This window comes from Aspergillus clavatus, genomic scaffold (assembly GCF_000002715.2).
Source record: "Aspergillus clavatus NRRL 1 1099423829795 genomic scaffold, whole genome shotgun sequence".
Lineage (NCBI taxonomy): Eukaryota > Fungi > Ascomycota > Eurotiomycetes > Eurotiales > Aspergillaceae > Aspergillus > Aspergillus clavatus.
This window is the reverse complement of record NW_001517104.1, coordinates 397,046-419,109: the sequence shown is the minus strand read 5'-3', so window position 1 is coordinate 419,109 and position 22,064 is coordinate 397,046. Positions and strand designations below refer to the sequence as shown.

General features: G+C 52.1%; 8 protein-coding genes and 3 non-coding genes across 11 annotated transcripts, besides 2 other annotated features; 4 read left to right on the top strand and 7 right to left on the bottom strand.

Annotated features, from left to right (window-relative positions):
• Nucleotides 1-81: 81 nt before the first annotated feature.
• On the bottom strand, nucleotides 82-1,870 carry ACLA_010160 (uncharacterized protein; the record flags this gene model as incomplete). Its single annotated transcript, XM_001274015.1, has 5 exons — nucleotides 82-884; nucleotides 944-1,334; nucleotides 1,394-1,457; nucleotides 1,517-1,656; nucleotides 1,721-1,870. 5 exons carry the CDS (start codon nucleotides 1,868-1,870, stop codon nucleotides 82-84), a joined length of 1,548 nt encoding a protein of 515 aa, XP_001274016.1.
• Nucleotides 1,871-2,714: 844 nt separating this feature from the next.
• ACLA_010150 lies at nucleotides 2,715-2,786 on the bottom strand. Its single transcript has one exon. It is a non-coding gene; the product is annotated as a tRNA-Glu (tRNA).
• Nucleotides 2,787-2,994: 208 nt separating this feature from the next.
• ACLA_010140 lies at nucleotides 2,995-3,066 on the top strand. The gene has a single exon. It is a non-coding gene; the product is annotated as a tRNA-Glu (tRNA).
• A 16-nt stretch (nucleotides 3,067-3,082) lies between these two features.
• Nucleotides 3,083-3,154, top strand: ACLA_010130. The gene has a single exon. It is a non-coding gene; the product is annotated as a tRNA-Glu (tRNA).
• A 415-nt stretch (nucleotides 3,155-3,569) lies between these two features.
• Nucleotides 3,570-4,208, bottom strand: ACLA_010120 (uncharacterized protein; the record flags this gene model as incomplete). Its single annotated transcript, XM_001274014.1, has 1 exon — nucleotides 3,570-4,208. One exon carries the CDS (start codon nucleotides 4,206-4,208, stop codon nucleotides 3,570-3,572), a length of 639 nt encoding a protein of 212 aa, XP_001274015.1.
• An 803-nt stretch (nucleotides 4,209-5,011) lies between these two features.
• On the bottom strand, nucleotides 5,012-6,057 carry ACLA_010110 (uncharacterized protein; the record flags this gene model as incomplete). The annotated part of the gene is made up of 3 exons (XM_001274013.1): nucleotides 5,012-5,432; nucleotides 5,502-5,806; nucleotides 5,902-6,057. 3 exons carry the CDS (start codon nucleotides 6,055-6,057, stop codon nucleotides 5,012-5,014), a joined length of 882 nt encoding a protein of 293 aa, XP_001274014.1.
• A 1,387-nt stretch (nucleotides 6,058-7,444) lies between these two features.
• ACLA_010100 (uncharacterized protein) lies at nucleotides 7,445-8,944 on the bottom strand (the record flags this gene model as incomplete). Its single annotated transcript, XM_001274012.1, has 1 exon — nucleotides 7,445-8,944. One exon carries the CDS (start codon nucleotides 8,942-8,944, stop codon nucleotides 7,445-7,447), a length of 1,500 nt encoding a protein of 499 aa, XP_001274013.1.
• A 2,527-nt stretch (nucleotides 8,945-11,471) lies between these two features.
• On the top strand, nucleotides 11,472-12,839 carry cpa1 (carbamoyl-phosphate synthase (glutamine-hydrolyzing) CPA1; the record flags this gene model as incomplete). The annotated part of the gene is made up of 1 exon (XM_001274011.1): nucleotides 11,472-12,839. One exon carries the CDS (start codon nucleotides 11,472-11,474, stop codon nucleotides 12,837-12,839), a length of 1,368 nt encoding a protein of 455 aa, XP_001274012.1.
• Nucleotides 12,804-12,835: a microsatellite.
• Nucleotides 12,840-13,160: 321 nt separating the features above from the next.
• On the bottom strand, nucleotides 13,161-14,828 carry ACLA_010080 (putative GTP binding protein (Gtp1); the record flags this gene model as incomplete). Its single annotated transcript, XM_001274010.1, has 9 exons — nucleotides 13,161-13,368; nucleotides 13,428-13,592; nucleotides 13,656-13,713; nucleotides 13,781-13,926; nucleotides 14,007-14,116; nucleotides 14,187-14,505; nucleotides 14,565-14,589; nucleotides 14,715-14,743; nucleotides 14,800-14,828. 9 exons carry the CDS (start codon nucleotides 14,826-14,828, stop codon nucleotides 13,161-13,163), a joined length of 1,089 nt encoding a protein of 362 aa, XP_001274011.1.
• Nucleotides 14,829-15,189: 361 nt separating this feature from the next.
• On the top strand, nucleotides 15,190-16,446 carry cwc2 (active spliceosome conformation promoter CWC2; the record flags this gene model as incomplete). Its single annotated transcript, XM_001274009.1, has 1 exon — nucleotides 15,190-16,446. One exon carries the CDS (start codon nucleotides 15,190-15,192, stop codon nucleotides 16,444-16,446), a length of 1,257 nt encoding a protein of 418 aa, XP_001274010.1.
• A 195-nt stretch (nucleotides 16,447-16,641) lies between these two features.
• Nucleotides 16,642-16,670: a microsatellite.
• Nucleotides 16,671-16,675: 5 nt separating this feature from the next.
• On the bottom strand, nucleotides 16,676-21,795 carry cpcC (putative protein kinase (Gcn2); the record flags this gene model as incomplete). The annotated part of the gene is made up of 7 exons (XM_001274008.1): nucleotides 16,676-16,986; nucleotides 17,047-17,488; nucleotides 17,541-17,971; nucleotides 18,026-19,028; nucleotides 19,086-19,415; nucleotides 19,470-21,518; nucleotides 21,580-21,795. The coding sequence occupies 7 exons, from the start codon at nucleotides 21,793-21,795 to the stop codon at nucleotides 16,676-16,678; spliced, it is 4,782 nt and encodes a 1,593-aa protein (XP_001274009.1).
• Nucleotides 21,796-22,064: the final 269 nt, after the last annotated feature.

Here is a 22,064-nt window from a genome sequence, read left to right as displayed (position 1 = left end):
GTAGACCCGGAATCTATGGATGGCTTGATAAATACACTGAGTGGAAAGGGAAATGGCACAACGAAAGAATAAGGAATACGGTCACTCGGCCTTGCCCTGCTTGTCCTCTCTCTTCCGGGCGCCCGTCCCAGACGACCGCACGACCACTCCCAGCTTCCACAGAATCCACACAAACCCCAGCGCCACGACGACGACAGTCCCCAGCTCAATAGTCCGGCTCTGGAAGAAGCCCCGCCCATTCCGTAGCCGCAGCACAGGCACCTCCAGTTCATCGACGAGCCGGCCATGGCTCCCAGGCGACGGCGCCAGCTGGTAGAACATCGTGCGCGGACCAAACAGGCCCTCCCAGCCCAGGTTCACGCGGTCGAACGGATTCGTGCCCATCTTCGTGCCGTCCTCTGCGGTGCAGGCCCAGAAGACGACGGGCCACGGGACGCCGGCGGAGCGGTATCCGGACTCCGAGGGGCGCAGGTAGCGCAGGTGCAGGGGGATGGTGATGTTCCAGTCTTCCGGGGCTTGGGCGTCGGGCGGGGTGGCGAGCTCCAGGAGCCAGGTTGAACCCCAGCGGGGGACGAACCAGTCCGGGGCTTCGAGGTCGGTTTCTCCGGCTACGGCGCGGAGGGCGGCGAGGTGGTGCGAGTCCAAAAACAGTGGGTCCGTCGTGGAGAGCTGGTACTTGTCGCCGAAGATCCACGAGGGTAGGGTTAGGTATGTGTGCAGGGCGCATGTTGCGTCTGGGGGCGCCGGGGGCCGCTGGAGTGAGGCGGGAGGCATCGAGATGGCCATGGTGGGGTGGAGACCGGTTGGTTCAGCGAAGGAGACGGAGTATGTTGCGTCTTCTGGGAGCGGATGATGGCGTGAGGGGAAGGAGAATAGCGCCGGTTCTGTTCCCGGACATGGTCAGCATTGTCTCTCCTCGGTGCTCGGTGCTCGGTGCACGTACTCAGTTTCTCATCCTGTCCCACGACGCCCAATAGTCCACCCATCTTCAGCTCCTCGGGCTCGATAGCTGTCTCGACGCCTAGCAACCCAACTTCAACCTTGTCGGTTCCTGCCACGTGCTGCTTGATTTCCTCGCTCCATCCCTGGGCTGGCGACTTGGACCAGTATCCCGACACCGTCAGGGCATGCGATATGCTATTGTAGTCGATATCGACCGAGTCCGCGGAAAGTAGCTCTTTAACGTGTTGATGACACTTCTCGTCCGAGCTATCACAGAATTTGTGCTGAATGAATGTGACCAGGTTGTCCAGCGAGCGAAGGCGACTGTGATATTGGAAAGCGGCTGTAGATGCGAATCGTTTCGAGTGAATCGGAGGCTGGATGAATGATGTCTATCCCGACCAATTTACTTAGCAGGAAGTATATCTGCTTGGGTCTCGGGATAACTCACCTCGGGACTGTCACACTCCAACGACTCACCGAAGACCTTCTTCAGCAACGGACAGAACCCACTCCTATAGCAGTCATTAGAGCCGTTCCAATCGCAAAGCAGTATCCTCTTGTGAGCACCCACGCTTCCTCCTGTCCACCCGGTGTGTAAAAAACATGTAGGCCGGGCGATATACGACTCGAAAACGGCGCCCCGGTATGGTAAGGGCGCTCCGTTGCCCACCGAACGTGGAGCTCATGGCATGACTTCAGAACCTGCCAAACCTGTCCACAAAATGTCAGTCGCTGTTAATTACTACCCATGGCTTCTTGCGGTGTGATGTCGCACCTCTGAGGGAAGCTCCTCGAAGCTGAGTGTAGCTCGCTCCTCGCGCGCACCGTCCAGGTTACGGATGGACAGTGCATCGGTCGTCAACACAGCCTGGTCGAAATCGAACGGGGCGTCGGCCCGCTGTACGAATGTAATCCTTCTCCGCATGATGGGTAAGTGCTCGAGGTGATCTTGAATTGTTAGGCAGAGGAGATGATCGACCTTGTTTATCTATGTCTGTCTGTTTCTCCGCATCGTCACGGCGTTGACCCTTCCGGTTAGCGTGGTCGGGACGATAAGATAAGAGCTTCAATAATCAAGATGATGTGACACTTTGAGTCTTGACATCCACATCCATCTCTAGGTTGGATATCTCTCTTCGAAGTTGATGGTCGACTATTAGTTCGATATCTCATTTGATTGCGTCGATAGGCACTACTGGTCTGTTGGTGGCTATCTTACGTTGTTCATTGCTGTAGCATATAACCTCTGTCGACACTTGGCCATGGTTGACCTCTGTATTTCCTATAATATATATCCACACTGCACACAACCACATTGCGCAACATCGAGCAATCCGTCTCGAATCATTGATCGAGGTCCATACACCAGATGGCACCGCGATATAGCACCCCAACAGTCCAGCAAGAAATCAATTACCATCGGAGTCACGAATGAGTACAATAGTCCTTGTAGCCCCGTTACTGCTACTTCATCTACCCTGCATGCAACCACCCCAGCTAGTAGTTACCAGCGACACCGCTACTGCAGCGATATTCGCTCTCTTAACCAGGAGGTACGATGCTTGGGGGGCACATCCAAAGCCTGCATCGCTCAAGCGGAAATCAAAACCGGAGAACCCAGCCACGGCAGGAAAGCCAACACGGGCAGTCTCTCGCAAAAAGATATGGATAGAGTTCAAAAGCGCCCTGATCGAGAGAGTCTGCGAAAGAAGACCCCTAGGAATTTTGAGCAAAATGTAAAAGACAAAAAAAGGAATTGAAGATGAATCTTCCGATGCGGGGAATCGAACCCCGAGCTGCTGTGTGAGAGACAGCGATGTTGACCATTACACCACATCGGATGAGTGTTGAAGAACCAACAGGTTTTTCACGTAGTGTTTATAATCTTGACTGTGTGATAGATATCCATCACACCAATCAAGAACTCGGGAACGGTGATTAAAAGCTCCACTTCGAACCACGGGCCGAAGGACCCATTACCGAGTTCTAGCGCGCACCAATCTCGCCCTGGAACATAGAACCAAATATAGTTCTCGTTTCCAACAAGTATCCGATGTGGTGTAATGGTCAACATCGCTGTCTCTCACACAGCAGCTCGGGGTTCGATTCCCCGCATCGGAAATGCTCATTTTCTACCTCCGATATGGTGTAATGGCTAACATCGCTGTCTCTCACACAGCAGCTCGGGGTTCGATTCCCCGTATCGGAAGATACGAGCTTCAGTTCTCTTTTTGCCTTTTGGGAGGTTGGTTCCTGTCCAGGGAAGCGCATGGTCTAGTCGCTTGTTGTGTGTCTATGTTTTTGTTTATCTGTGGAGTACAGGCTCCCTCCGACATGACCTTGATCTGATCTGAAAAATCCTCGCAATGTGCAGTTTTCTTTTCCTACCAGCCAAAGCAATGCCACAGGGGATCAAGTAAAATCACATAAGAAGAATTGCAATGAAATTCCATCCGTAAACGCCAAGTACTGAGAACAACCGCAGTGCAGATTCCTGTCTGCCTCAGAGACAACATAAGACGTCGATCCAGCATGCATATGAAACGAAACCCCAGCCTACATGGAACCACCCACACGAGCATCTAGGCCTGTATCTACAGCTCCAAACACCACGGCCAAGGTCCCTAAGCCGACTTCTGCAGCCTCTGCTGCACCTCCTCCAACAACGTACCCAGCTCCTTCCCACCCTCACTCTCCTTACCCTCGACCTCCAGGCCCCGCTCGAGGATTGTCTTCGCCTCCTCCCACCGCCCCATCTCAGACAGACACTTGCCCGCGCGCCACCAGGCCTTCACGTTCGCAACCGGCTTGCAGTCGACGCTGGACTTGGCGTCGAGCATGCCCTCCGGCCACGCCTGCTGCGCCATGTGCGCCTGGGCGCGGTTCGCATACAGAGCCGAGAGCTCGTCGCGGACCAGGTTAACGGGTTCCCAACCCGGGCGGCTGAGTGCCATGTCAATGGCGTAGGTGTACAGCTTGACGGCCTCCGGGTAGTTGGATTTGCGGTAGGCTTGGTTGGCGGTGTCGCGGAGCTTGGAGATCTGGGCGCTGCGCTTGGGGTTGATAGGGAGGGGGGGAGGGGGGATGTTGGGGGGGTCGAGGCTGATGAGCGAGCGGTGGAGGTGGTTGAGGGCTTGGAGTTCTTCGTTGATGGTGGCGGTTTGGGAGGCGGATTGGCTCGATGATGGGGGGAGGGAGATGGCTTTGGAGCTCGGGTCGAGGTGGAGAGGGTATTGGTTGTAGAGATCGATGCTGCTGGCCATTTTGAAGGTGATGCTGGCTGTTTTGCCTTGTATGCTCAAGATATCGTTGGCCTGTTGTCCTCTGTCAGTATCGATCGGTGTATGGTGGTGGGCAGCACTGCATAGTCACCTTGAATAAATTATTACAAGAACTCCTGAATTGGCCACTGTGATGAGCGAGCACACAGCCTACCTGGAGAGACAAAAAAAAAGAAATAGAAAAAGGGTATCTTGGAACAGCAAGTAGCAAGTATGACCATCAAGATCGCAAGCTGTCCAGAAGCCGATAGTACGAGCATGAAGGCGGTGGCAGAAACTGTCAGCACAGCTTCTTTATCAGCACTATCAAAGACTGTTGACATTATGGCAGCTATCACCAGTACCAGAGCAAGACCACAACTCGATCTAAACATAAACAGCGATGCCCATCGTTGGATTTAGAACACTTGTAATGTCAAGATGATTTAATTTTATTTGTAAATGGTGAATATCAAATGTCCAATGGAGTATCTGAAGGTCCAGGTCATAAGTCCAATACATGGGGTTCTCTAAACGCTGCTGCAAGATAAACGGAGAAAGCCGGGAAATCATGAATATCATCAAAGTACAGAAGAACGGAAACAAATTTTGGAAGGGGTCCCTTGATCCCATGCCGACGGTTGCAACATAATCATCGCCTATACCACAGTCAGCAAAAAAAGCACCTCACTTGGGTGTCAACAGGAAAACATACTTTGGTCATACAACAGTGATATGCGCCCGCTCCGTGGTCAATTCGAGAATACAATGATAATGCGGGAAAAGTCGAGAGGCGTTTCCGTCCCTCAGCGTCCGTAGCCACTCACAGTGGACCCAAATTCAGACGGTTGGCCATAGTGTTGCCCATGCGCGCCCCCGTAGCTGGTGCTGTAGTCGTGCAGCACGCTTCCGGACCCGGGCGCAGTGGGATCGTAAGCACCATGCAAGGCGGAACGTCCGTTAGGGTTGCCGAGGTCATCGACCTCGCTTTGGTGCAGGAGGGCGTAATCCTCGTCCCGATCGCTGCGAACCGAGCCGCCCATGCCAGCACGTCCGGACCGGAAATCATCCTCCTCTTCCTCAAAGTCATGCGCGGGGTTCGAGGAGAAGGCAGCCTTGCTCTGAGCAGCAAACGTGGGGTCGGAAACGGCGTCGGGAAGGGTGCCGGTTCGGCGGAAATGCATGACATTGCGGAAGGACATCCAAGCGGTCGCAAGAAACAACAGGCTGTTGGAGGGGGGAAAAAAAGGGAGCCATTAGAGAATGACGAAGATATCAACTTTCGGATGTACTCACAAAATAACAACACCGAGGATCACGGTAGCCGTGCTAATATTGCATTTGGCCGCGCTCCCGTACCTCCATGCATCGCACCCACTCTTCTTCTCTTTATCTTTATCATTTTTATCATCTTGTTTGTCGTCCTTGCCCAAAGACTTCCCCTGCGCCACATAGCTTGCGACGGCAACCCACGCAGCGAACCAGAGGATGGCATACAGACAATCAACCGTCGCAAAAGCATAGACGTTTCCGAACCGTCGTGCGCGTGGCCACATGGGCACTGCGACAAGGTAGATCAGACCGGGAATACTGAACCAACACTGTATGTACACAGACACTCATCAGTAAACGAACGATCCAAAAATTTGGCATCATTGCCGCTCGCGAGGCGAGTGAACAGAGGGCTTGTTCTCACCAAAGCCCAGTACCAGGCCGACCGTCCATCGATGCCATCACCTTTTGTGAAAACGGCAATGGTCAAAGCCCATGCGAGGAAGATGATGAAGGCTTGTACGCCATGAATGATGTTTTTTGTCCGCCCGGGGTTGAACGACGGCCGTGATACTCGCATGTTGGGCTGACTGGGGGGTGGAGGTGGGAAACCTGAAGCTTGTGATGGTGCTTCCCTGGAGGCAGCAGGTCGAATAGATTGGAGATCTCAGGAAATCGAGAATCGAAAGTTGCTCTCTAAATTGTTGCAGCCTATTTTTGTCCCGCAAATGTTGAAAGGTATTTCGTGACGACTGGTGTGGGCTGTGTAGAGGATGGTCTAGTGTAATTGTTTATGCTGATGGCATTTAAAAATGGATTGCGCAGCGCAACGGGGCAACCCGACCGATGCCGCTGTTGGACACTGCTCCGTAATAATGAATACCCAGTAGAGACCGACCTCAAAGTACAAGGGAGTCGAAAAGAAAATATGCAGAAAACAGCCACAGACCTTGTAAGATACAAACAATATCGAGGAAGAGGCAAGGTAGGTAGTTGGAATATGTATACTCCGTAGGTATGTACCTTAGCAGAGATGATGAAATGATACTACTACTGTTTGGTTGTCAGGTGGGCAGCACGATAGCAGTATATTAATGCTTCTGCCTCATGGCGCTGTCCCTACACAGTACATTATTATTACCCGACATGCATTATTATTATTATTGGGTTCTATCCTTTGGACCGATCCTTGCTGCATAGATCATGCTGGATACGGCATTCGATGTCTCTTGGTTCTTTCAATATACTATTATTGAACGCTGTTCTGCCTTCGAGGGAGGTAGACACTGTACTCTCTCTTCATTGTTTGTGTACAGCATCCAAGCCACATTTAACGATACCCCTGCGCCACTCAGGCTCTTCAATTGACTGTCTACTCCATAGAACGTATTTTATTCAGTTGAGCGTCATATTGAATTGTCTTGTGGGATCAGCTTGTAGCTGTTGTTTTGTGTGACGACCTGAGTGTGTCGCAAGTACACAGTACTCTACTGTGTACAATCAGGTACCCTATCCACAGAGGTACTGAGTACCTGGTACATCTGTATGTTAACAGATGACGATGCTGGTGGACGCAAGTGGATCTGTTTGAGCGTGGCCAGAACCTAGAGTAGTTACTAGTGGTCTAACGATTAACCTTGGTTGTTCTCCTAGGAAACGGTTCTATTCATGGAAAACATAGTTGCCGCTTCAGCCACTCTTGGCTTCGAGCACCAGGATCATCTATCTACTACTGTGTATGTCTGTGAAGAAGAATATGAATCCTCCAAAAATTACAGTCGTATAATTTAAAAGGTTATCTGAAACAGCTGTCGCATCGTATAGAAATGAAATCGAAGATCTGCAACACTCAAATTTCATGCTCAAAAAAAGGTCAAAAAGGACGCCACCCAATGCTCCTATATTAATAACACCACCCCGAAGAAAGCAAAACCGCTAATAATGGGGAATATATGGGAGATATCGTTTCATATATTCTTATCGTAGGCCGCAGGTTTTTCGAAGGCCATCTCAAAGTGCTTGATCGGCTGATAGATATGCACATCCCACCACCATGGTAGCGGGTCGAAATGGGAATATCGCCAGTTCTTCCAGAACACGAACTGGCTCGCTGCATGGTTCAGGCAGTCGAGTACCTGCATTCCCTCGGAAATGATGAGTGCAAGTCTATGAAAATCGCGAGCTTGGAGAGCCTCGTCAAATTTCGAATTCTGGACGGGTGTCCTGCACATCATAGTCCCAATGTGCGTGTTTGTCGTCTCTGCCGGAGATCCTTGGGCCTGAGGGGAGAGCACACTCAGGCAGCCCGCCGGGAACGAGCCGGACGCGTCGAGCAAAAGCGTTTTGACGGCAGCCGCACCTTGCGTACAGCCAGCGATGTGGATCACATGGCGAACGGAGTTTGTATCGAATTCCTCATCGATCATCAACTCCACACATAGATGGCCCGTCATGCGCGGTCCCCCTTGCATGGCAAACCGCTCCATGAGCTTGCGGATAGCGATGGCGAGCGCTTCGTCGAGACGCGACCGCCCCCAAATCAGTTGGTGATTCGAGGGTCGGATCGTGATCGCCTTGACAAAGCCCCGGACCACCAGCAGCTCAGCGTAGTAGGTCCCTAGCCGGGTCTGTTGCTGGAGCATCCAAGGCCGGTCCTTGGAGATCTGGATCTCGCTGACTTCGGAGTACGTCAGGCTGAGCGTGCGCTTGGGCAGGACAACGACCTTGCCGCCGGCCGCAAGGGAGCTCGCACTGCGCATGTGGTAGATCTTCGAAGGAGACCGGTGCAAGATCTTGTGGATTGATGCACGCGACTGCACCTGGTGGGTTTCGACCACGGGGAGGTCCTTCTCGACGAGGTATTGGAGGAAGGATTCCGGTTGGTTGAACCTGGCTGCTAGTTCCGTGTCCAGGTGGATGCATTTGCAGTCGGTTCGGCTTTCAACTACCTCTTTCGCCATCGCATCCTCCATGACCGTGAGCTGGTCGGAACAAGGCACCCAGATGTCCACTTTTTCCCGGTGGATGAGATCAAGCAACCGTGAGACATATTGTGCTTTGGGGATGGAGTAGAATGCCGCGATGGTTCTGGACATGCCTTCTCCTGGTCGGATGGAGGTATGGGTGATGTTGACGCCCACCACCCGGTGGCCTTGGTAGTACCAGGCTCGCGCTACGGCCAGCCCATAATGAGTATCTATGCCGGTGACGAGGACCGTCTTTGGATAGAAACCCGCAGTTCCCAATGCTGCTTTTCTGCGACGACTAGGACTTGAGCGTGAGACGAGATGAAGGGCATATCCGACAAGACAGGCAGCCAGAAGAACGGCGTTGTCGAAGGGCAAAAGGATGAACGAGATGGCGATGTGCAGCAGATGGCTGAGCCTCTGTAGTAGACCTTGGAGCAACTGGAGGGTGTCGTGCCTTGGGATCGAGCCAAAAGCTCGTCGCATCGTTTTGACAGCCATCCTGCGCTAGATATCCAGATAGGATACTCGCAGAATCCAACGTTGCTCAAGGTGGATCGCGATCAATTTTATTATGATTGCTGATGTTGTTGCCCCTCCTCCTGGTGGAATGCACCAGCCACCACGTCATCAGTGCATGATTACAACGGCCCTGTCGCTGTTTCGGCTGTTGTCGATGTTTGACGTGTTTTTGTTAAAACTTGTCTCCATTCACAGCGTCGAATGCTGGCTCAGTATGGAGTATCTGCCAGTATTGCCATGGTTGTGTTTCATGATTTGGGGGTTGAGTCTTGGTTAGGTATGTATTTCTTCTTGTTGTTACACCGCCACTCATCCAGCACATCCCAATGACTTGAGCTTCGGCCGTTTCGATTTCTTTCCTCATCGGCATTGATTCCGAGAAGAATCCTAATTCTGTCAGCCAAGTGCTTAGAAACATATCGACTGTCCACAGGCTACGCTCCACTTGAGGAAGATGCACCGCAGCATGATCGTCATTCGTGGCTATCTCGACCATAAAAGTCTCTGCTTTGCACGATGCTCCTCTATCCATGTTTCTTCCTTCTTCTCTTCTTCCTTCTTTATCGGTCAGATGTCTCTCCTTATCTACATAGTATAGATGCATTGGCCATTTATGCCATCGCTGGTCTAGTTTCTTGACATCTGACCCTCCCGTTAGTTGGCCATAGGCATCAGCTCTGGGGACCTTCGACCCAGGCTGGTGTCATGCTTCAACATAATATAACATATATTGGGTTTAAATATCTTTTTCGTCTTCTTTCAGGTGAAATCGCTGAGCTGCTGGGCATCACTTGGCGCCCATATTGCAGAATCCATCATGCTACCAGCTGGATGGCCATTTACCCGGCTGTTATTTCAAACCATTGTAGCGGTTCAACTCAAGGATTTAACTTTGAAGAGTCTGCTGGATGATGTGATGGCAATTTTGCGTGAGCAATAGTTGAACTATGGGTAGAAGTGATTCCCTCAATAGCTGTGAGGTAGTCGTATATTAGTTCAGCTGAGGCTACCTGTCAATGCCAACATTGCATGAGAATACTCCGTAGTTGCACAGATGACTGAGGGAACACTAGGAATTTTCAGGCTTTATAGAGCTTCTCAACCCTCCTCACTAGAGACATCGTCATGTGGATAAGAGTCAGCCATTATATAAAGTCAAGCAGTGTGACCAAATACCAGAGGGGCATCCTAATCATAACCAGGTATTGAAACCCTATCACCGGAGTAGTCGACAGGTTTAAACCACATAAAGAAGCACCCGTGAAGTCGGTAATCTTCACATTATCATTAAGATCCGACTCTGAGTCAAGGTGAAGGAAGTTTCTTGGTGAGAGATCGCAGTGTACTCCGTAGGTAACTTTAAAACTTTGAAGGATAGTCAGCGCTTCAGTAGTAGCCTGTCTAGTCTACTCCACCAGAGTTGAAGCCGAGAACCCTTGAGGAGTTCTGCTGTTGCAACTTGCGGGATGAGTCATAGGTACCACCACGGGTATTATCTTTGGTTTGCCAATCGAAGTTTGAAGCCCAATGTGGTTGCTCGCATAGTCATGATGGCTTCTGTCGACTCCCTTCTTTTTGAGAGGATAAGTATCGGTGCCGGCCGCCCTTACGGAGCATATTGTGTCCTTTTTACCTTTAGCAAGCTTCAATGCCAACATAGTATCTCAATTCTTGCTAAGCCTTAGATAACCCATCGGATTCTTCAGAGTCTGACAGATATGACAGTATGCTTGACACAGCGGTGTGATACATGCTCATATCTTGCATCTACATAGTAGTTAGAGGTGGTAATCAAAATGTCAAAATGATTCAAATGACGTGTTAATTTTATAGGGTAATATCTACTTCCATCCATCTTTCATATAATATTTTATTTCCATATCATTTGTTTGGATGGAATTTGGTTTGTCACAGGAATTACCAGTACCGTACTGTATCAAATGAAGGCCGATGACGGCCGGCCAAATGCACGCGCTGTGATTGGTCCGGTGCACCCCCAAGTCGGTGAGGCGGGGCACGTGCCGTTCAGCCGGGCCGACCATCGCAGTTTTGCCGCAAAAGGCTCAAATTCTGCGGTCGCCCTCGTTTTTTCTTCTCTTCCTTTCTTCTCCTTCTCCTTCTCTTCATCCAGCAGTCTTGAGATCCCATCACTCAATCAACCCCACAATATCCATCGATTCTCTCTCGAATCTTATGTCTATTTAGACATCCCCAATCAATTATCAATTTTCCAGTGACTGGTAACAGCACAGTCGCGCTTATGGTTTTGGCACCTTCTGTCTTCACTTCTCAGGTATGTCCCCTTATTCTGGCCACACGCATGTCATACCCGCCACCACTGTCTCTTTCTCCCTTAAAAAGGGCCTTGAACAGACGGCTAACATGTTCTTCTCCCTTTAGGACTATATCTCGGATCACCTCTGGAAAGCTTCCGGAAACTATTGAAACCCCACTTCCAACACCACAATCCGCAACTACATCACTCATCCATCTTCCTCCACAAGTCATGTTTGCTCGATTCTGCAAGGCGATCCCCGCCAAGGGCCGGGCCTTCCCCTCTGTAAACGCCTCCATCCAGTCTCGCTTGATGGCCACCGTTCGTAACCAGCGTGTTCCTCACGAGCGTGCCACGTTCACAATCCGTGATGGTCCTATCTTCCATGGCAAGTCCTTTGGAGCCCGGACCAACATTTCCGGTGAAGCCGTCTTCACCACTTCTTTGGTCGGATACCCAGAGTCCCTGACCGATCCCTCCTACCGTGGTCAGATCCTGGTATTCACTCAGCCCCTGATTGGCAACTACGGTGTGCCTTCTGCGGAGCGGGACCAGCACGGTCTCCTCAAGTACTTCGAGTCCCCCCACCTCCAGGCTGCTGGTGTCGTGGTGGCCGATGTGGCTGAACAGTACAGCCACTGGACCGCCGTCGAGTCCCTGGGCGAGTGGTGTGCTCGCGAGGGTGTGCCTGCCATCTCCGGTGTCGATACTCGGGCTATCGTCACCTACCTGCGTGAGCAGGGTTCTTCCCTTGCTCGTATCACTGTTGGCGAGGAGTACGATGCCGACCAGGACGAGGCCTTTACCGATCCTGAGCAGATCCATCTTGTCCGTCAGGTCAGCACCAAAGCTCCTTTCCACGTGAGCGCCGCCGATCCTCAGTGCCACGTCGCTGTCATCGATTGTGGTGTCAAGGAGAACATTCTGCGTAGCCTGGTCAGCCGTGGCGCCAGCATTACCGTGTTCCCTTTCGACTACCCCATCCACAAGGTTGCCCACCACTTCGATGGTGTCTTCATCTCCAACGGCCCCGGTGACCCCACTCACTGCCAGGACACCACCTACCACCTTCGTCGCTTGATGGAGACCTCCCAGGTGCCCATTTTCGGTATCTGCTTGGGTCACCAGCTTTTGGCTCTGGCCGCTGGTGCTCGCACCATCAAGCTCAAGTACGGTAACCGTGCTCACAACATCCCCGCTCTGGATATGAGCACCGGCCGCTGCCACATCACCAGCCAGAACCACGGTTATGCTGTGGACGTCGACACCCTGCCCTCTGACTGGAAGCCCTACTTCGTCAACTTGAACGACTCGAGCAACGAGGGTATGATCCACAAGTCTCGTCCCATTTTCAGCACACAGTTCCACCCCGAGGCCAAGGGTGGTCCTCTGGACTCCTCTTACCTCTTCGATATCTACATCGACAGTGTGCGCAAGTACAAGGCCAACCAGGCTGCTTTCCACCCCCAGCGTGACAGCATCCCCAGCCCCCTTCTGGTTGATCTTCTGGCCAAGGAGCGGGTCGGTGTGCAGCCAACCATTGGCATGCAGAACGTGCAGGCAGCTGCCGCCGCCGCCGCCGTTGCCGCTGCTGCTTAAATGAATATAATTGCCTTGTTCGCTGGAGTCATTGGTTTACATCTTGGGACGGAATACGTTGGGTTCATGATTTGTTCATAAAGTTCTTCCATTGCAATTATGAAGTTTTGCACATATATCAATTCTCCCGCCCTTGCTGTAACAGTGTAGACTCCGGAGTAGATAGTAATGACTGAAACTAAGAAGTTTGTCCAAATAATCCTTACTATCTACCTCATGTGACCCAGCACGTCCTCTGCTAATGGTGTCATGTCATCCTCCCAATCTCATTTCGTCCATACATCATAAAATGAATACAATATCCTACCACCCCCCTCTGCCTTATTTCGCAACTATCGACACTACATCCTCGTCCGCCACCACATGGCCCAGTCCCACCCGCTGGGGGATATGTCTCGCACTCGCCCCCCACACCAACGCATACTTGAACGTCTCCTTGAGCGTCCGGTGGATGGAGTCGCACACATCCTCGATACTGGAGTTGCTGCGCACGATGAGCGCCTCCGAGAAATCGGGTTCTTCTCCTTTCCTGTAATCATGGTATTGTTAGTCTCTCTCTTCTCTTCTCGGGGGAGGCCTGAGGCGTACCGTTTGGTATACACCCGGATCAAACGGAGTTCTGTCCAGATGCGTTCGACGACGTCCTGCACGCCGAGATCGAGCTCGCAGCTCATCACGGCTGTGTGTGGTTCGCGGGCGAGCTGGTCCAGGAAGTCCAGGCTGACGCTGTCGATCTTGTTGTAGACGTAGAGACTGTGCGGTGAGTTTAGCGTCGTGACTTGGGGACGTGGAGGGGTGGGGCTGGAGAGAACGTACCATCTGATGTATTTCCGGTGGTCTTTCATGATCACGTCGATGAAGTCGTCGATTGTTGCTGGGTTGGGGTAGGGTTAGGTTCTGCTTCATTCAACCGCTATGGTGGGAGCGAAGGGGGGGCATACCGTATTCGTCGCGGACGAGGACCTCGCAGTTGAGAATGCGATAGTCGCGGAGGACGTTGAAGATCATCTTCTCGTCCAGGTTCTTGGGGGGCGTCTGAAAGGTGATTTTCATGCCGCCGGCTTTCTTGATCTTGAGGTAGATATTGCTAATGTTCGATTAGCGTGATGACCACGACGACGGCGATGATGTTGATGCATGTAATGCTTTTGTGGTTGCGATGCTTACGGAGGCTCTTTGTTCAGTCGGATCCCAACGGCGTCCAGTTCCGCCTCTAGAAGAGCTCGCTGCTCAGCCCGCTTCGTCGCGTCGAGGACCATCAGGATCAAATCGCTTGTCTAGAGAAATCGAGTCAGTAGAGCGTTCTCCCCCGCCGGGTGCCTCGAATCTCCAATCCGCAGCACGAACCTTAGCAGCAGAGATAACCTGCCGTCCTCGTCCCTTACCCTCGGCGGCACCCTCAATGATACCGGGAAGATCGAGAATCTGGATCTCTGCGCCCCCGTACTCCAGCACACCGGGGATGGCCGTAAGCGTCGTGAATGAGTATGCGGCGGCCTCGCTCCGCGTCTTGGTGATCTTGGATAGGAACGTCGACTTTCCCACTGAGGGGAAGCCGACCAGCGCAACGCGCGCATCGCCACTCTTGCTTACGTCGAAGCCCGTGCCACCGCCGCCGGCGCCGCCAGTCGGCTCCAGGAGCTGTGCTCTTAACCGGGCGAGTTTTCTGGACCCCGTGGAGTTAGCATGCAAGCACGTGCGCCGGTACTGGGATGATGTACACACCCTTTCAACAGACCCAGATGGTATTCTGAGAATAGTTAGAACATGGAACTCGACGAACCAGGCATTGGAATCCCACCTGTGGCCTTGTTTTCTGTTGCATGGTTAGCTGCGGGGTTCTCTAGATGCTTGTATGTATGGGCAAAGACTTACTCTGCGTCCGGCGCATCTCATCTTCGATCCTGTGATGGTTCTACATGAGATTACTGTTTCATCAAACATTGGAATAGAGACTCACTCCTTGATTTTGTCTGTAATGTTCACCATCTTGACGGTTGGAGTCCCACTGACCCCTCACAGGCTGCGAAATTGAGTATGTAGTTCGTAGAGAAGACGACCGCCTCAAGAGGTCTGATAGGAGTGCCAGTCAGTGTTGCAGGAACAAGCGAGAAACGAGCCTCGTATAAACCGAATTATCTAAACAGAGAATATAGAACGAGAGTCTCTCGAAGCATAGTACGAGAGGTATCAAATTCGTCCCAGCAAAAACGATGCCAAGACCTTACCGATTATGTAATCGCCAACATCGCCTTTTGGGGATTTGATCAGGGAATAGTTCCATCACGGCTTCTTCTGCTCAAACCTCCGTTTCACACAACGACACAACACATCCTCCACGCTTGCAGCCATGGCAGAGACAGCTGTTGTCGATCCTCCACACGCTACAGAACCCACTCCGCTACGGACAGAATCGGCCGAACCAGAGGGACCAGCGCCCAGTGACGAAAATGCTCTCACTCAAACCTCAGAGACGGCGGCCGTCACCGTCACGGAGACCGACGGCACACAGAAGAAGACGAAGAAGATAATCCGCCGCAAACGACGACCCGCCCGGCCACAGGTCGACCCAGCGACGATCAAATCCGAGCCGCCCCCGCAGACCGGCACCATCTTCAACATCTGGTACAACAAGTGGTCCGGCGGCGACCGCGAAGACAAGTACCTCTCGAAGCACGCCGCGCCGTCCCGCTGCAACATCGTCAAGGACAGCGGCTACACACGCGCCGACAAGGTCCCGGGATCCTACTTCTGCCTGTTCTTCGCGCGCGGCGTCTGCCCCAAGGGCCACGAGTGCGAGTACCTGCACCGGCTGCCGACGCTGCACGACCTCTTCAACCCCAACGTCGACTGCTTCGGCCGCGACAAGTTCAGCGACTACCGCGACGACATGGGCGGCGTGGGCTCATTCACGCGCCAGAACCGCACGCTGTACGTCGGCCGCATCCACGTCACCGACGACATCGAGGAGGTCGTCTCGCGCCACTTCGCCGAGTGGGGCCAGATCGACCGCATCCGTGTGCTGACCTCGCGCGGCGTCGCCTTCGTCACTTACACCAACGAGGCGAATGCCCAGTTCGCCAAGGAGGCCATGGCGCACCAGAGTCTGGACCATAATGAGATCCTCAATGTGCGCTGGGCGACCGTCGACCCGAACCCGTTGGCGCAGAAGCGTGAGGCTAGGCGGTTGGAGGAGCAGGCAGCGGAGGCGGTGCGTAGGGCGCTGCCTGCAGAGTTTGTGGCGGAGCTGGAAGGTCGGGACCCGGAGGCGCGCAAAAAGAAGAAGATCGAGGGGAGCTTCGGGCTGGACGGGTATGAGGCGCCCGACGACGTCTGGTACTCTCGCGCAAAACAGTTGGAGGATGCTGGCAGCGCGGGTCAGCTTGAGGCGCCGGAGCAACATTTGATGATCGAGGCGGCGGCGGCGGCGTCGTCGTCCTCAGCTGCCATAGCGCCGCAGCCGCAGTCAGAGAGCGGCGGGATTTTCTCGACTTCGACCGTGGCAGCGCTCAGAGGACTGACGGGCGGGAGTGTGGTAACGCAGAAAGCGCCTGCGAGTTCCGGCGGCCCTCTGGTCGCCTACGGCAGTGATGATGACAGTGATTGATTTGGTCGCATGTACAACAGCAAAAGATACCTCAACTTGGTTGTCATTTTTATCTTTCGTTATGACTTATTCATTCAAGGCGTTGGTGGGCGGGTATATTTCGCTATCAGAACAATGAGAAGAGACAAAAAAATACGTCTAATCGAAGCAGAATTCACACAAGCAAAGGTATAGCATATTTCTTTGCATCTTTTAATTCATTCATTCAGTCATTCATTCATTCAACCATTTACTTCTCACTTCCACGCCCTAGGTCATAGTATAGACACGATCCTGTTCGGTAATTATAGATGAACGCATTGCTGACGGTGTCCGGGCCATCATTCGTAAGGATGTCATTAGCAAGGTCAAGCAGCAGCTCGTGAACCTGACTGAGGTACTTTCGTTCAGTAAGTGGGGCACTCTGTATGACGGAGCGCCAGCTATCGGGATCCGATAGACGCGTATCCCTGATGGCTTCAAGGAGATCGTCTCGAGTGTCTATAGCGGCGATTGGTCCGTTGATGGCTCTCTCAACGACTTCACGGGCACGGAGGAGGGCTATGTTCTGGTTAGTAATAGCTCATTTTGGTGATGCCACCACTGGGTGCATGGACATACCGGACTCCACAATGTTCCTCCGGTTGGTTTTCTTGCTCCGATGCTGAGAGACCAGGATGCGCACATCGTTGGCCCGCTCATTGACACCGGCGATTGAATCTGTCTGACTCGGCATTCGAGCCTGTCGTAAGTCAGGGGCGCCCTCCCGTTGATTGCGCGCGCGTATCTCATTTCGAAGCCAAGGGATAAGTTCGGAGCTCCGTATATCTAGTTCTTCCTTAGGAACGAGGCATCGCACTTTAAAGCCACGCTCCTTGCTATCCTGCTTCGCGATGACAATCCAGCTGTGATTGTGATCCTTGTACTTGGAGAGAAGCTCTTCCAGAGATGAGGCGTCAACTGCAAGTTCCGAACTGATATCACTGGACCATAGGTCCTGAACCAGCTTGATACCCATTGTGCGCAACACGGTTGCGTCAAAGCTGGCAACAAGCACATCACACTACTCTTGTTAGAAAGCCACACGTTAGACTATCTGTATGAATTCGACTTACCCTTCGCGTCTTCCAGAATGCGCCAGCATCCGATTCAGACCCCTTGATCGATGCCTTTGTTGTGCCTTTGAGATAATCGAGCATCGCCGAGCTAAGCCTATCCCAGCTCAAATTGAAACCAACCGCATGCGTTTGGGGGCGGCCTGTCAAAACTTTCGGGCAGAATTCTTGCACCAGTTTGTCATACCGACCGCCAGCTGCGAAAACATCTGGTCGTTTGGTGTTGAAGACGCACTGGAACAGGATGCTGCCTTTGAAGAACTTGTCGTTTAGACTACCTAAAGGATTGACGTAGACTTTCCGCTTGACATCGAACCCTTGCAAGTATGTAACCAGCAGGTTGATGCGGGCGAATATGGGCGCCAGCCGCTCCGCAAATGCTGTGCCTTCCATAATGGCTTTGAGCCGTTTGTGAGCCTGCTTCGGAGTGTCTACTGCGTGTTAGTCTGGAAGCCAGAAGCAGTGGTGTGAGATCGCAAACAAACCTCTAAAATCGAATCTCGCAAGGTCATCTAGCGAGGTAGAAGCAACCCCAATGGAAGGTGAACGAAGCTCACTTCTAATTTTTTGCATCGACCATTTACCGAAATTCAACTTACTAATCACTTCCTTGACCAGTGGAACTTGAGAAGGAGTGATTCGGCAGAAGTCCATAATGAGTTGAAGAAGATCGGAATGATTGATCAAGAAGCTCATCGGAGATGACCTTAGTGGTGGGAATTCCTCAATGATTTCGTCAAGCACTTTGATTACCTCCGCTTCCTTCAGCGCGAGATCCAGAGCATTTCGCGATACAATATCAAAGTCCACTTCTTTGTGAGTTCGGGGCTCACCCCCATGAGGCATTTCTCGATAAACTGTGCCAAATGCATACGTCTTTTCCAGTGAGGGATCTTGCCGGGGTATGGAGCGTGCATTCGGTAACGTTAGATCGAACGGTAGCTGGAGCAGATTACCCGATGAATCTAGCAATCGCACAGCACCACTTCTATAGTGTTGAGATCGAGGGAATAGCATCTGCCTAGTCGTTTCCACCGCTCCGTGTCTGCGGAATATGGCGGTGAGCCGTTCTTTGACCAGACCCTGAACAAGTAATTCATTGGCAGCCGGGGCAGCGCGCGACTCCATATCCCAGGCAATATCTTCAAACTTCTTTGGTGATTGCGAAAAGATAGCCGAAAGGATCTTCTTGTAGTCGGGAGCATTAGGATCAGAAAGGAGATGAACGATTGCTCGTCTGAACGTCTCTTCTTCAACCTGTAGAGGAATCTTGCCACTTTGGAGAAGTTCTGATGCAGAAGGTCGTTCTTTCGGGTCATGGCTCAATAATGACTCGATGATGCTACCCTGAAGTGCCTTATCCGAGTACTGGAAAGTCGCCGGAAGAATATGATGCTCTTCTCGAATCGCCCGCAGTGTCTGGTCGCGTTCCATACCTGTGGGCAAAGCATGGCACATTTCGAAGAAGATGATACCCAGGGAATACATCTGCCACTGATTAGCGAACTAGTTTTGCCTTTCATGTGCCCAAGATCTTGTACTTACATCAACCTTCTCATTATAGTGACCTGAAGAGACCGACTTCATCTCCGGCGCAACGTAGTAAGTCGTACCCAAACTACGAGTGAGGTTCCCCTCAAAGTCTGCTGTGGTAGAAGATCGCACGGCCGTGGTAAACTGCCCGCTGGTAGCTAGACCAAAATCTCCAATGCGCGGGTTGCTTGCTACATCAATGAAGATATTGTCGGGTTTCAGATCTCGATGTATAATGCCATGGCTGTGGATATGACTCAACCCGTCGAGGATCTGACGGAACAGACGCCAAGTTCGATCAATATCATCATATAAACCGTTTCTGATCAAATCACGGAGAGTCTCGGAAAGTTAGCAAAACGCCCAAAGGGCCAAATAAGAGGCAATAAAACTCACATGTTTCTCACAGTACTCCATCTGAATAAAAAGAGTAGTAAGATGTGGTCGACCTTGAGAGCCGGACCTTACTCGACTAAGCTCAGTCCCTGTGGCACTTGGCTCACTGTAGGAGACAATTGACGCCGTCCCATTCTGATGTGACATGCTCCTATTCTGCTCGTCCTCACTATCGGAGGCGAACTCGATCTTGGGGTAACCGCTGGAGCTGATAAAGTCAAGACCTCCAGTAGTACTATAATCAAATTCGTTCGCATCTCGACTTGCGAAAGGATCCCCTTCAGTCGAAGAGATAGCTTCTTCATCGACTTGATCGTACTCTTCCTCCAGCCACGCGGTGAAATAACGAACCACGTATGGGTGGTTGAGTCTCGATAACAGCATGATCTCCGACAGAGTGTCTTTAAGCGCGGCTGCAGACCTCTGGGAAATCTTCTTGACCGCATAGAAACGACCATCGAGCTTGTTCCTGGCCTTTACTACCTGACCAAAACCGCCCTTGCCCAGGCGCCCGGCCTCATCAAAATCTTGGTTATATCGGGAGAATGCAGGAAGACCACCAATAGAGTCGAGGCGCGGACGTCGCGGCAGTGAGACTGAGCTCGAGGTACTAGTGCGAGCAATCAATGGGGTGTCAACGCGGAAAAACTCAAAGGGTTGCAGCTGGAAAGCAGTTGGCCGTTTCTTGGGATCTGGTCGGAAGAATTCGTGCAGCAGATCCTGCAGGGGTGCCGAGAGGCCTAAAGTCCCCATGAGTGCGTTGGCCGATGTGTAGCGCTGCAGCACATCCTTGCCAAATGCCATCTGCAGGAAGACTATACCCATGTCCCATACATCAGTCTTCATTGTCAGCGGCGCGTTCTCTTGCGTAAGTTCCGGAGGCATCCAAAAGGGTGATTTGGAGGTGGTCAGGCATCGCTTGGTGCCTTCAGTGTCCGGAAGTGCTTCTTCAATGCTTGCCTGCAGCTTTACAATGGTGCCACCGTGCGGGTTCCTGAACAACATTATGCGTCCACAGTGGATATCCCCATGCACGAATCCGCTGCGGTGATAGAACTCAAGAGCCTCGAGAAGCTGAATCATCCAACTACGGATAATCTCCACGGACACTGTCCCCACAATGTCCAAGAACTCGGAGAGCGAGCCCTTGTTCGCATACTCAAGAAGCAGGTAAACTCTCCAGGTGCTGTCCTGCGTATCAAAGGAGTCTAAAGGTCTATATATCTTGAAACCAATAAAATCCACCAGGTTGGGATGCCGAAGTTTCTTCAGAGCCTCAAGCTTGTCCTCGCTGGCACGCATTCGCTCCCGAAATGCCAACGACTCCGAACCTTTCCCATCTAGAGAGAGCTCCTTCAAGACTAGAAGGGGTGCATGTGCTCGGCTCTCGGACACAACGGGCCTAACCGTAAAGGTTTCCTTGCCTTGACTGCTTTGCAGGAGTGTCTTCCCATATACGGTCTGGAAGCCCAGCGGTTGTTCGTCGATGTCATTCATTATCAATGGCGGATCGAAGGAGATTGCCCCAGGAAACTGGTCCGCGGAGTCAACAAATCCGGACAGGTCCATCCCCGAGGTCTTGCTCTTTCTCCTCGAAAGGCGAGCCTTGGTCCGTTCTCTGAGTTTGTCCTCCAAGAGCTGCTGCAAAGCTCGCTCTTCTTCTGCTGTTTCCGCTTCTCTTTTCCGGAGCTCCTCTTGTCGTTCCAATTCTGCCCGTTGATTTGCGGCGGCTTCTTGTTCCATGCGTTCCTCTTCTAGACTGGGAAGATCCTTATCCTGAGCCTGAGCCTGAGCGACATCTTCGAGAACGTCCTGGATTGAGACGGCAATTTCATATATCATTTCCGAACCGAGTAGTTCTTTGGGTTTGTTCCGTATGATATCTTGAATTCTTGATCGAGCCGTATGGCGCATATGCTCCGAATTATCCAGCGACAGATTCGGATAGGTCTTTGGATATGTTGTAGGTAGCTCTACGAGCATATCCACGCGAACTTCGGGGTCAGACGAAGACCGCAGATGAAGCTTGAAAGCCACATCGGACGATTGCTATAGGTTCCAATGTTAGCTAGCTCATAGCCAGAAAGCACTCGAGGCAGACCATGCGCACCTGCCAGGCAGAACGCCTGTGCTTGATTTCTTCAAAGTCATCCCCATAGATCGAGTGCAACGCCTCGACTTCATTCTGGTGGATTTCCCGGTAATTCGTCGTCGCTAACCCGGGCAAAGCAAGCGGAGCAGAATCCGGCACTGACCGTTTCCTCTCCGCTCGGGGAGAGCCGTTCTTAGGCGCATGATTCGAGTTCTTCTTCTGTTTGTGAGGCATAGCGGGGCGGTGGGCGGTGTGGACGATGTGAACCCAGATTCAGGAGGTCTTTGCCACGTGAGACGCGAGTGACAAAGATGCAGCCGAAGCTGCAGCCCTCTATATCTCGAAGGGGGACATATCTAAAACTGGAAGCACGAAATTGGAAGAAGGAATGTCTCCTATAGTTGAGTTTTTGGTTTGGTATGGCGGGGAGACGGGAAACTAGATAAGTCGAGGGCAGGAAGAAAAGCACGGAGCAGCAGCAGCGGATATAAAACGATTGTGAT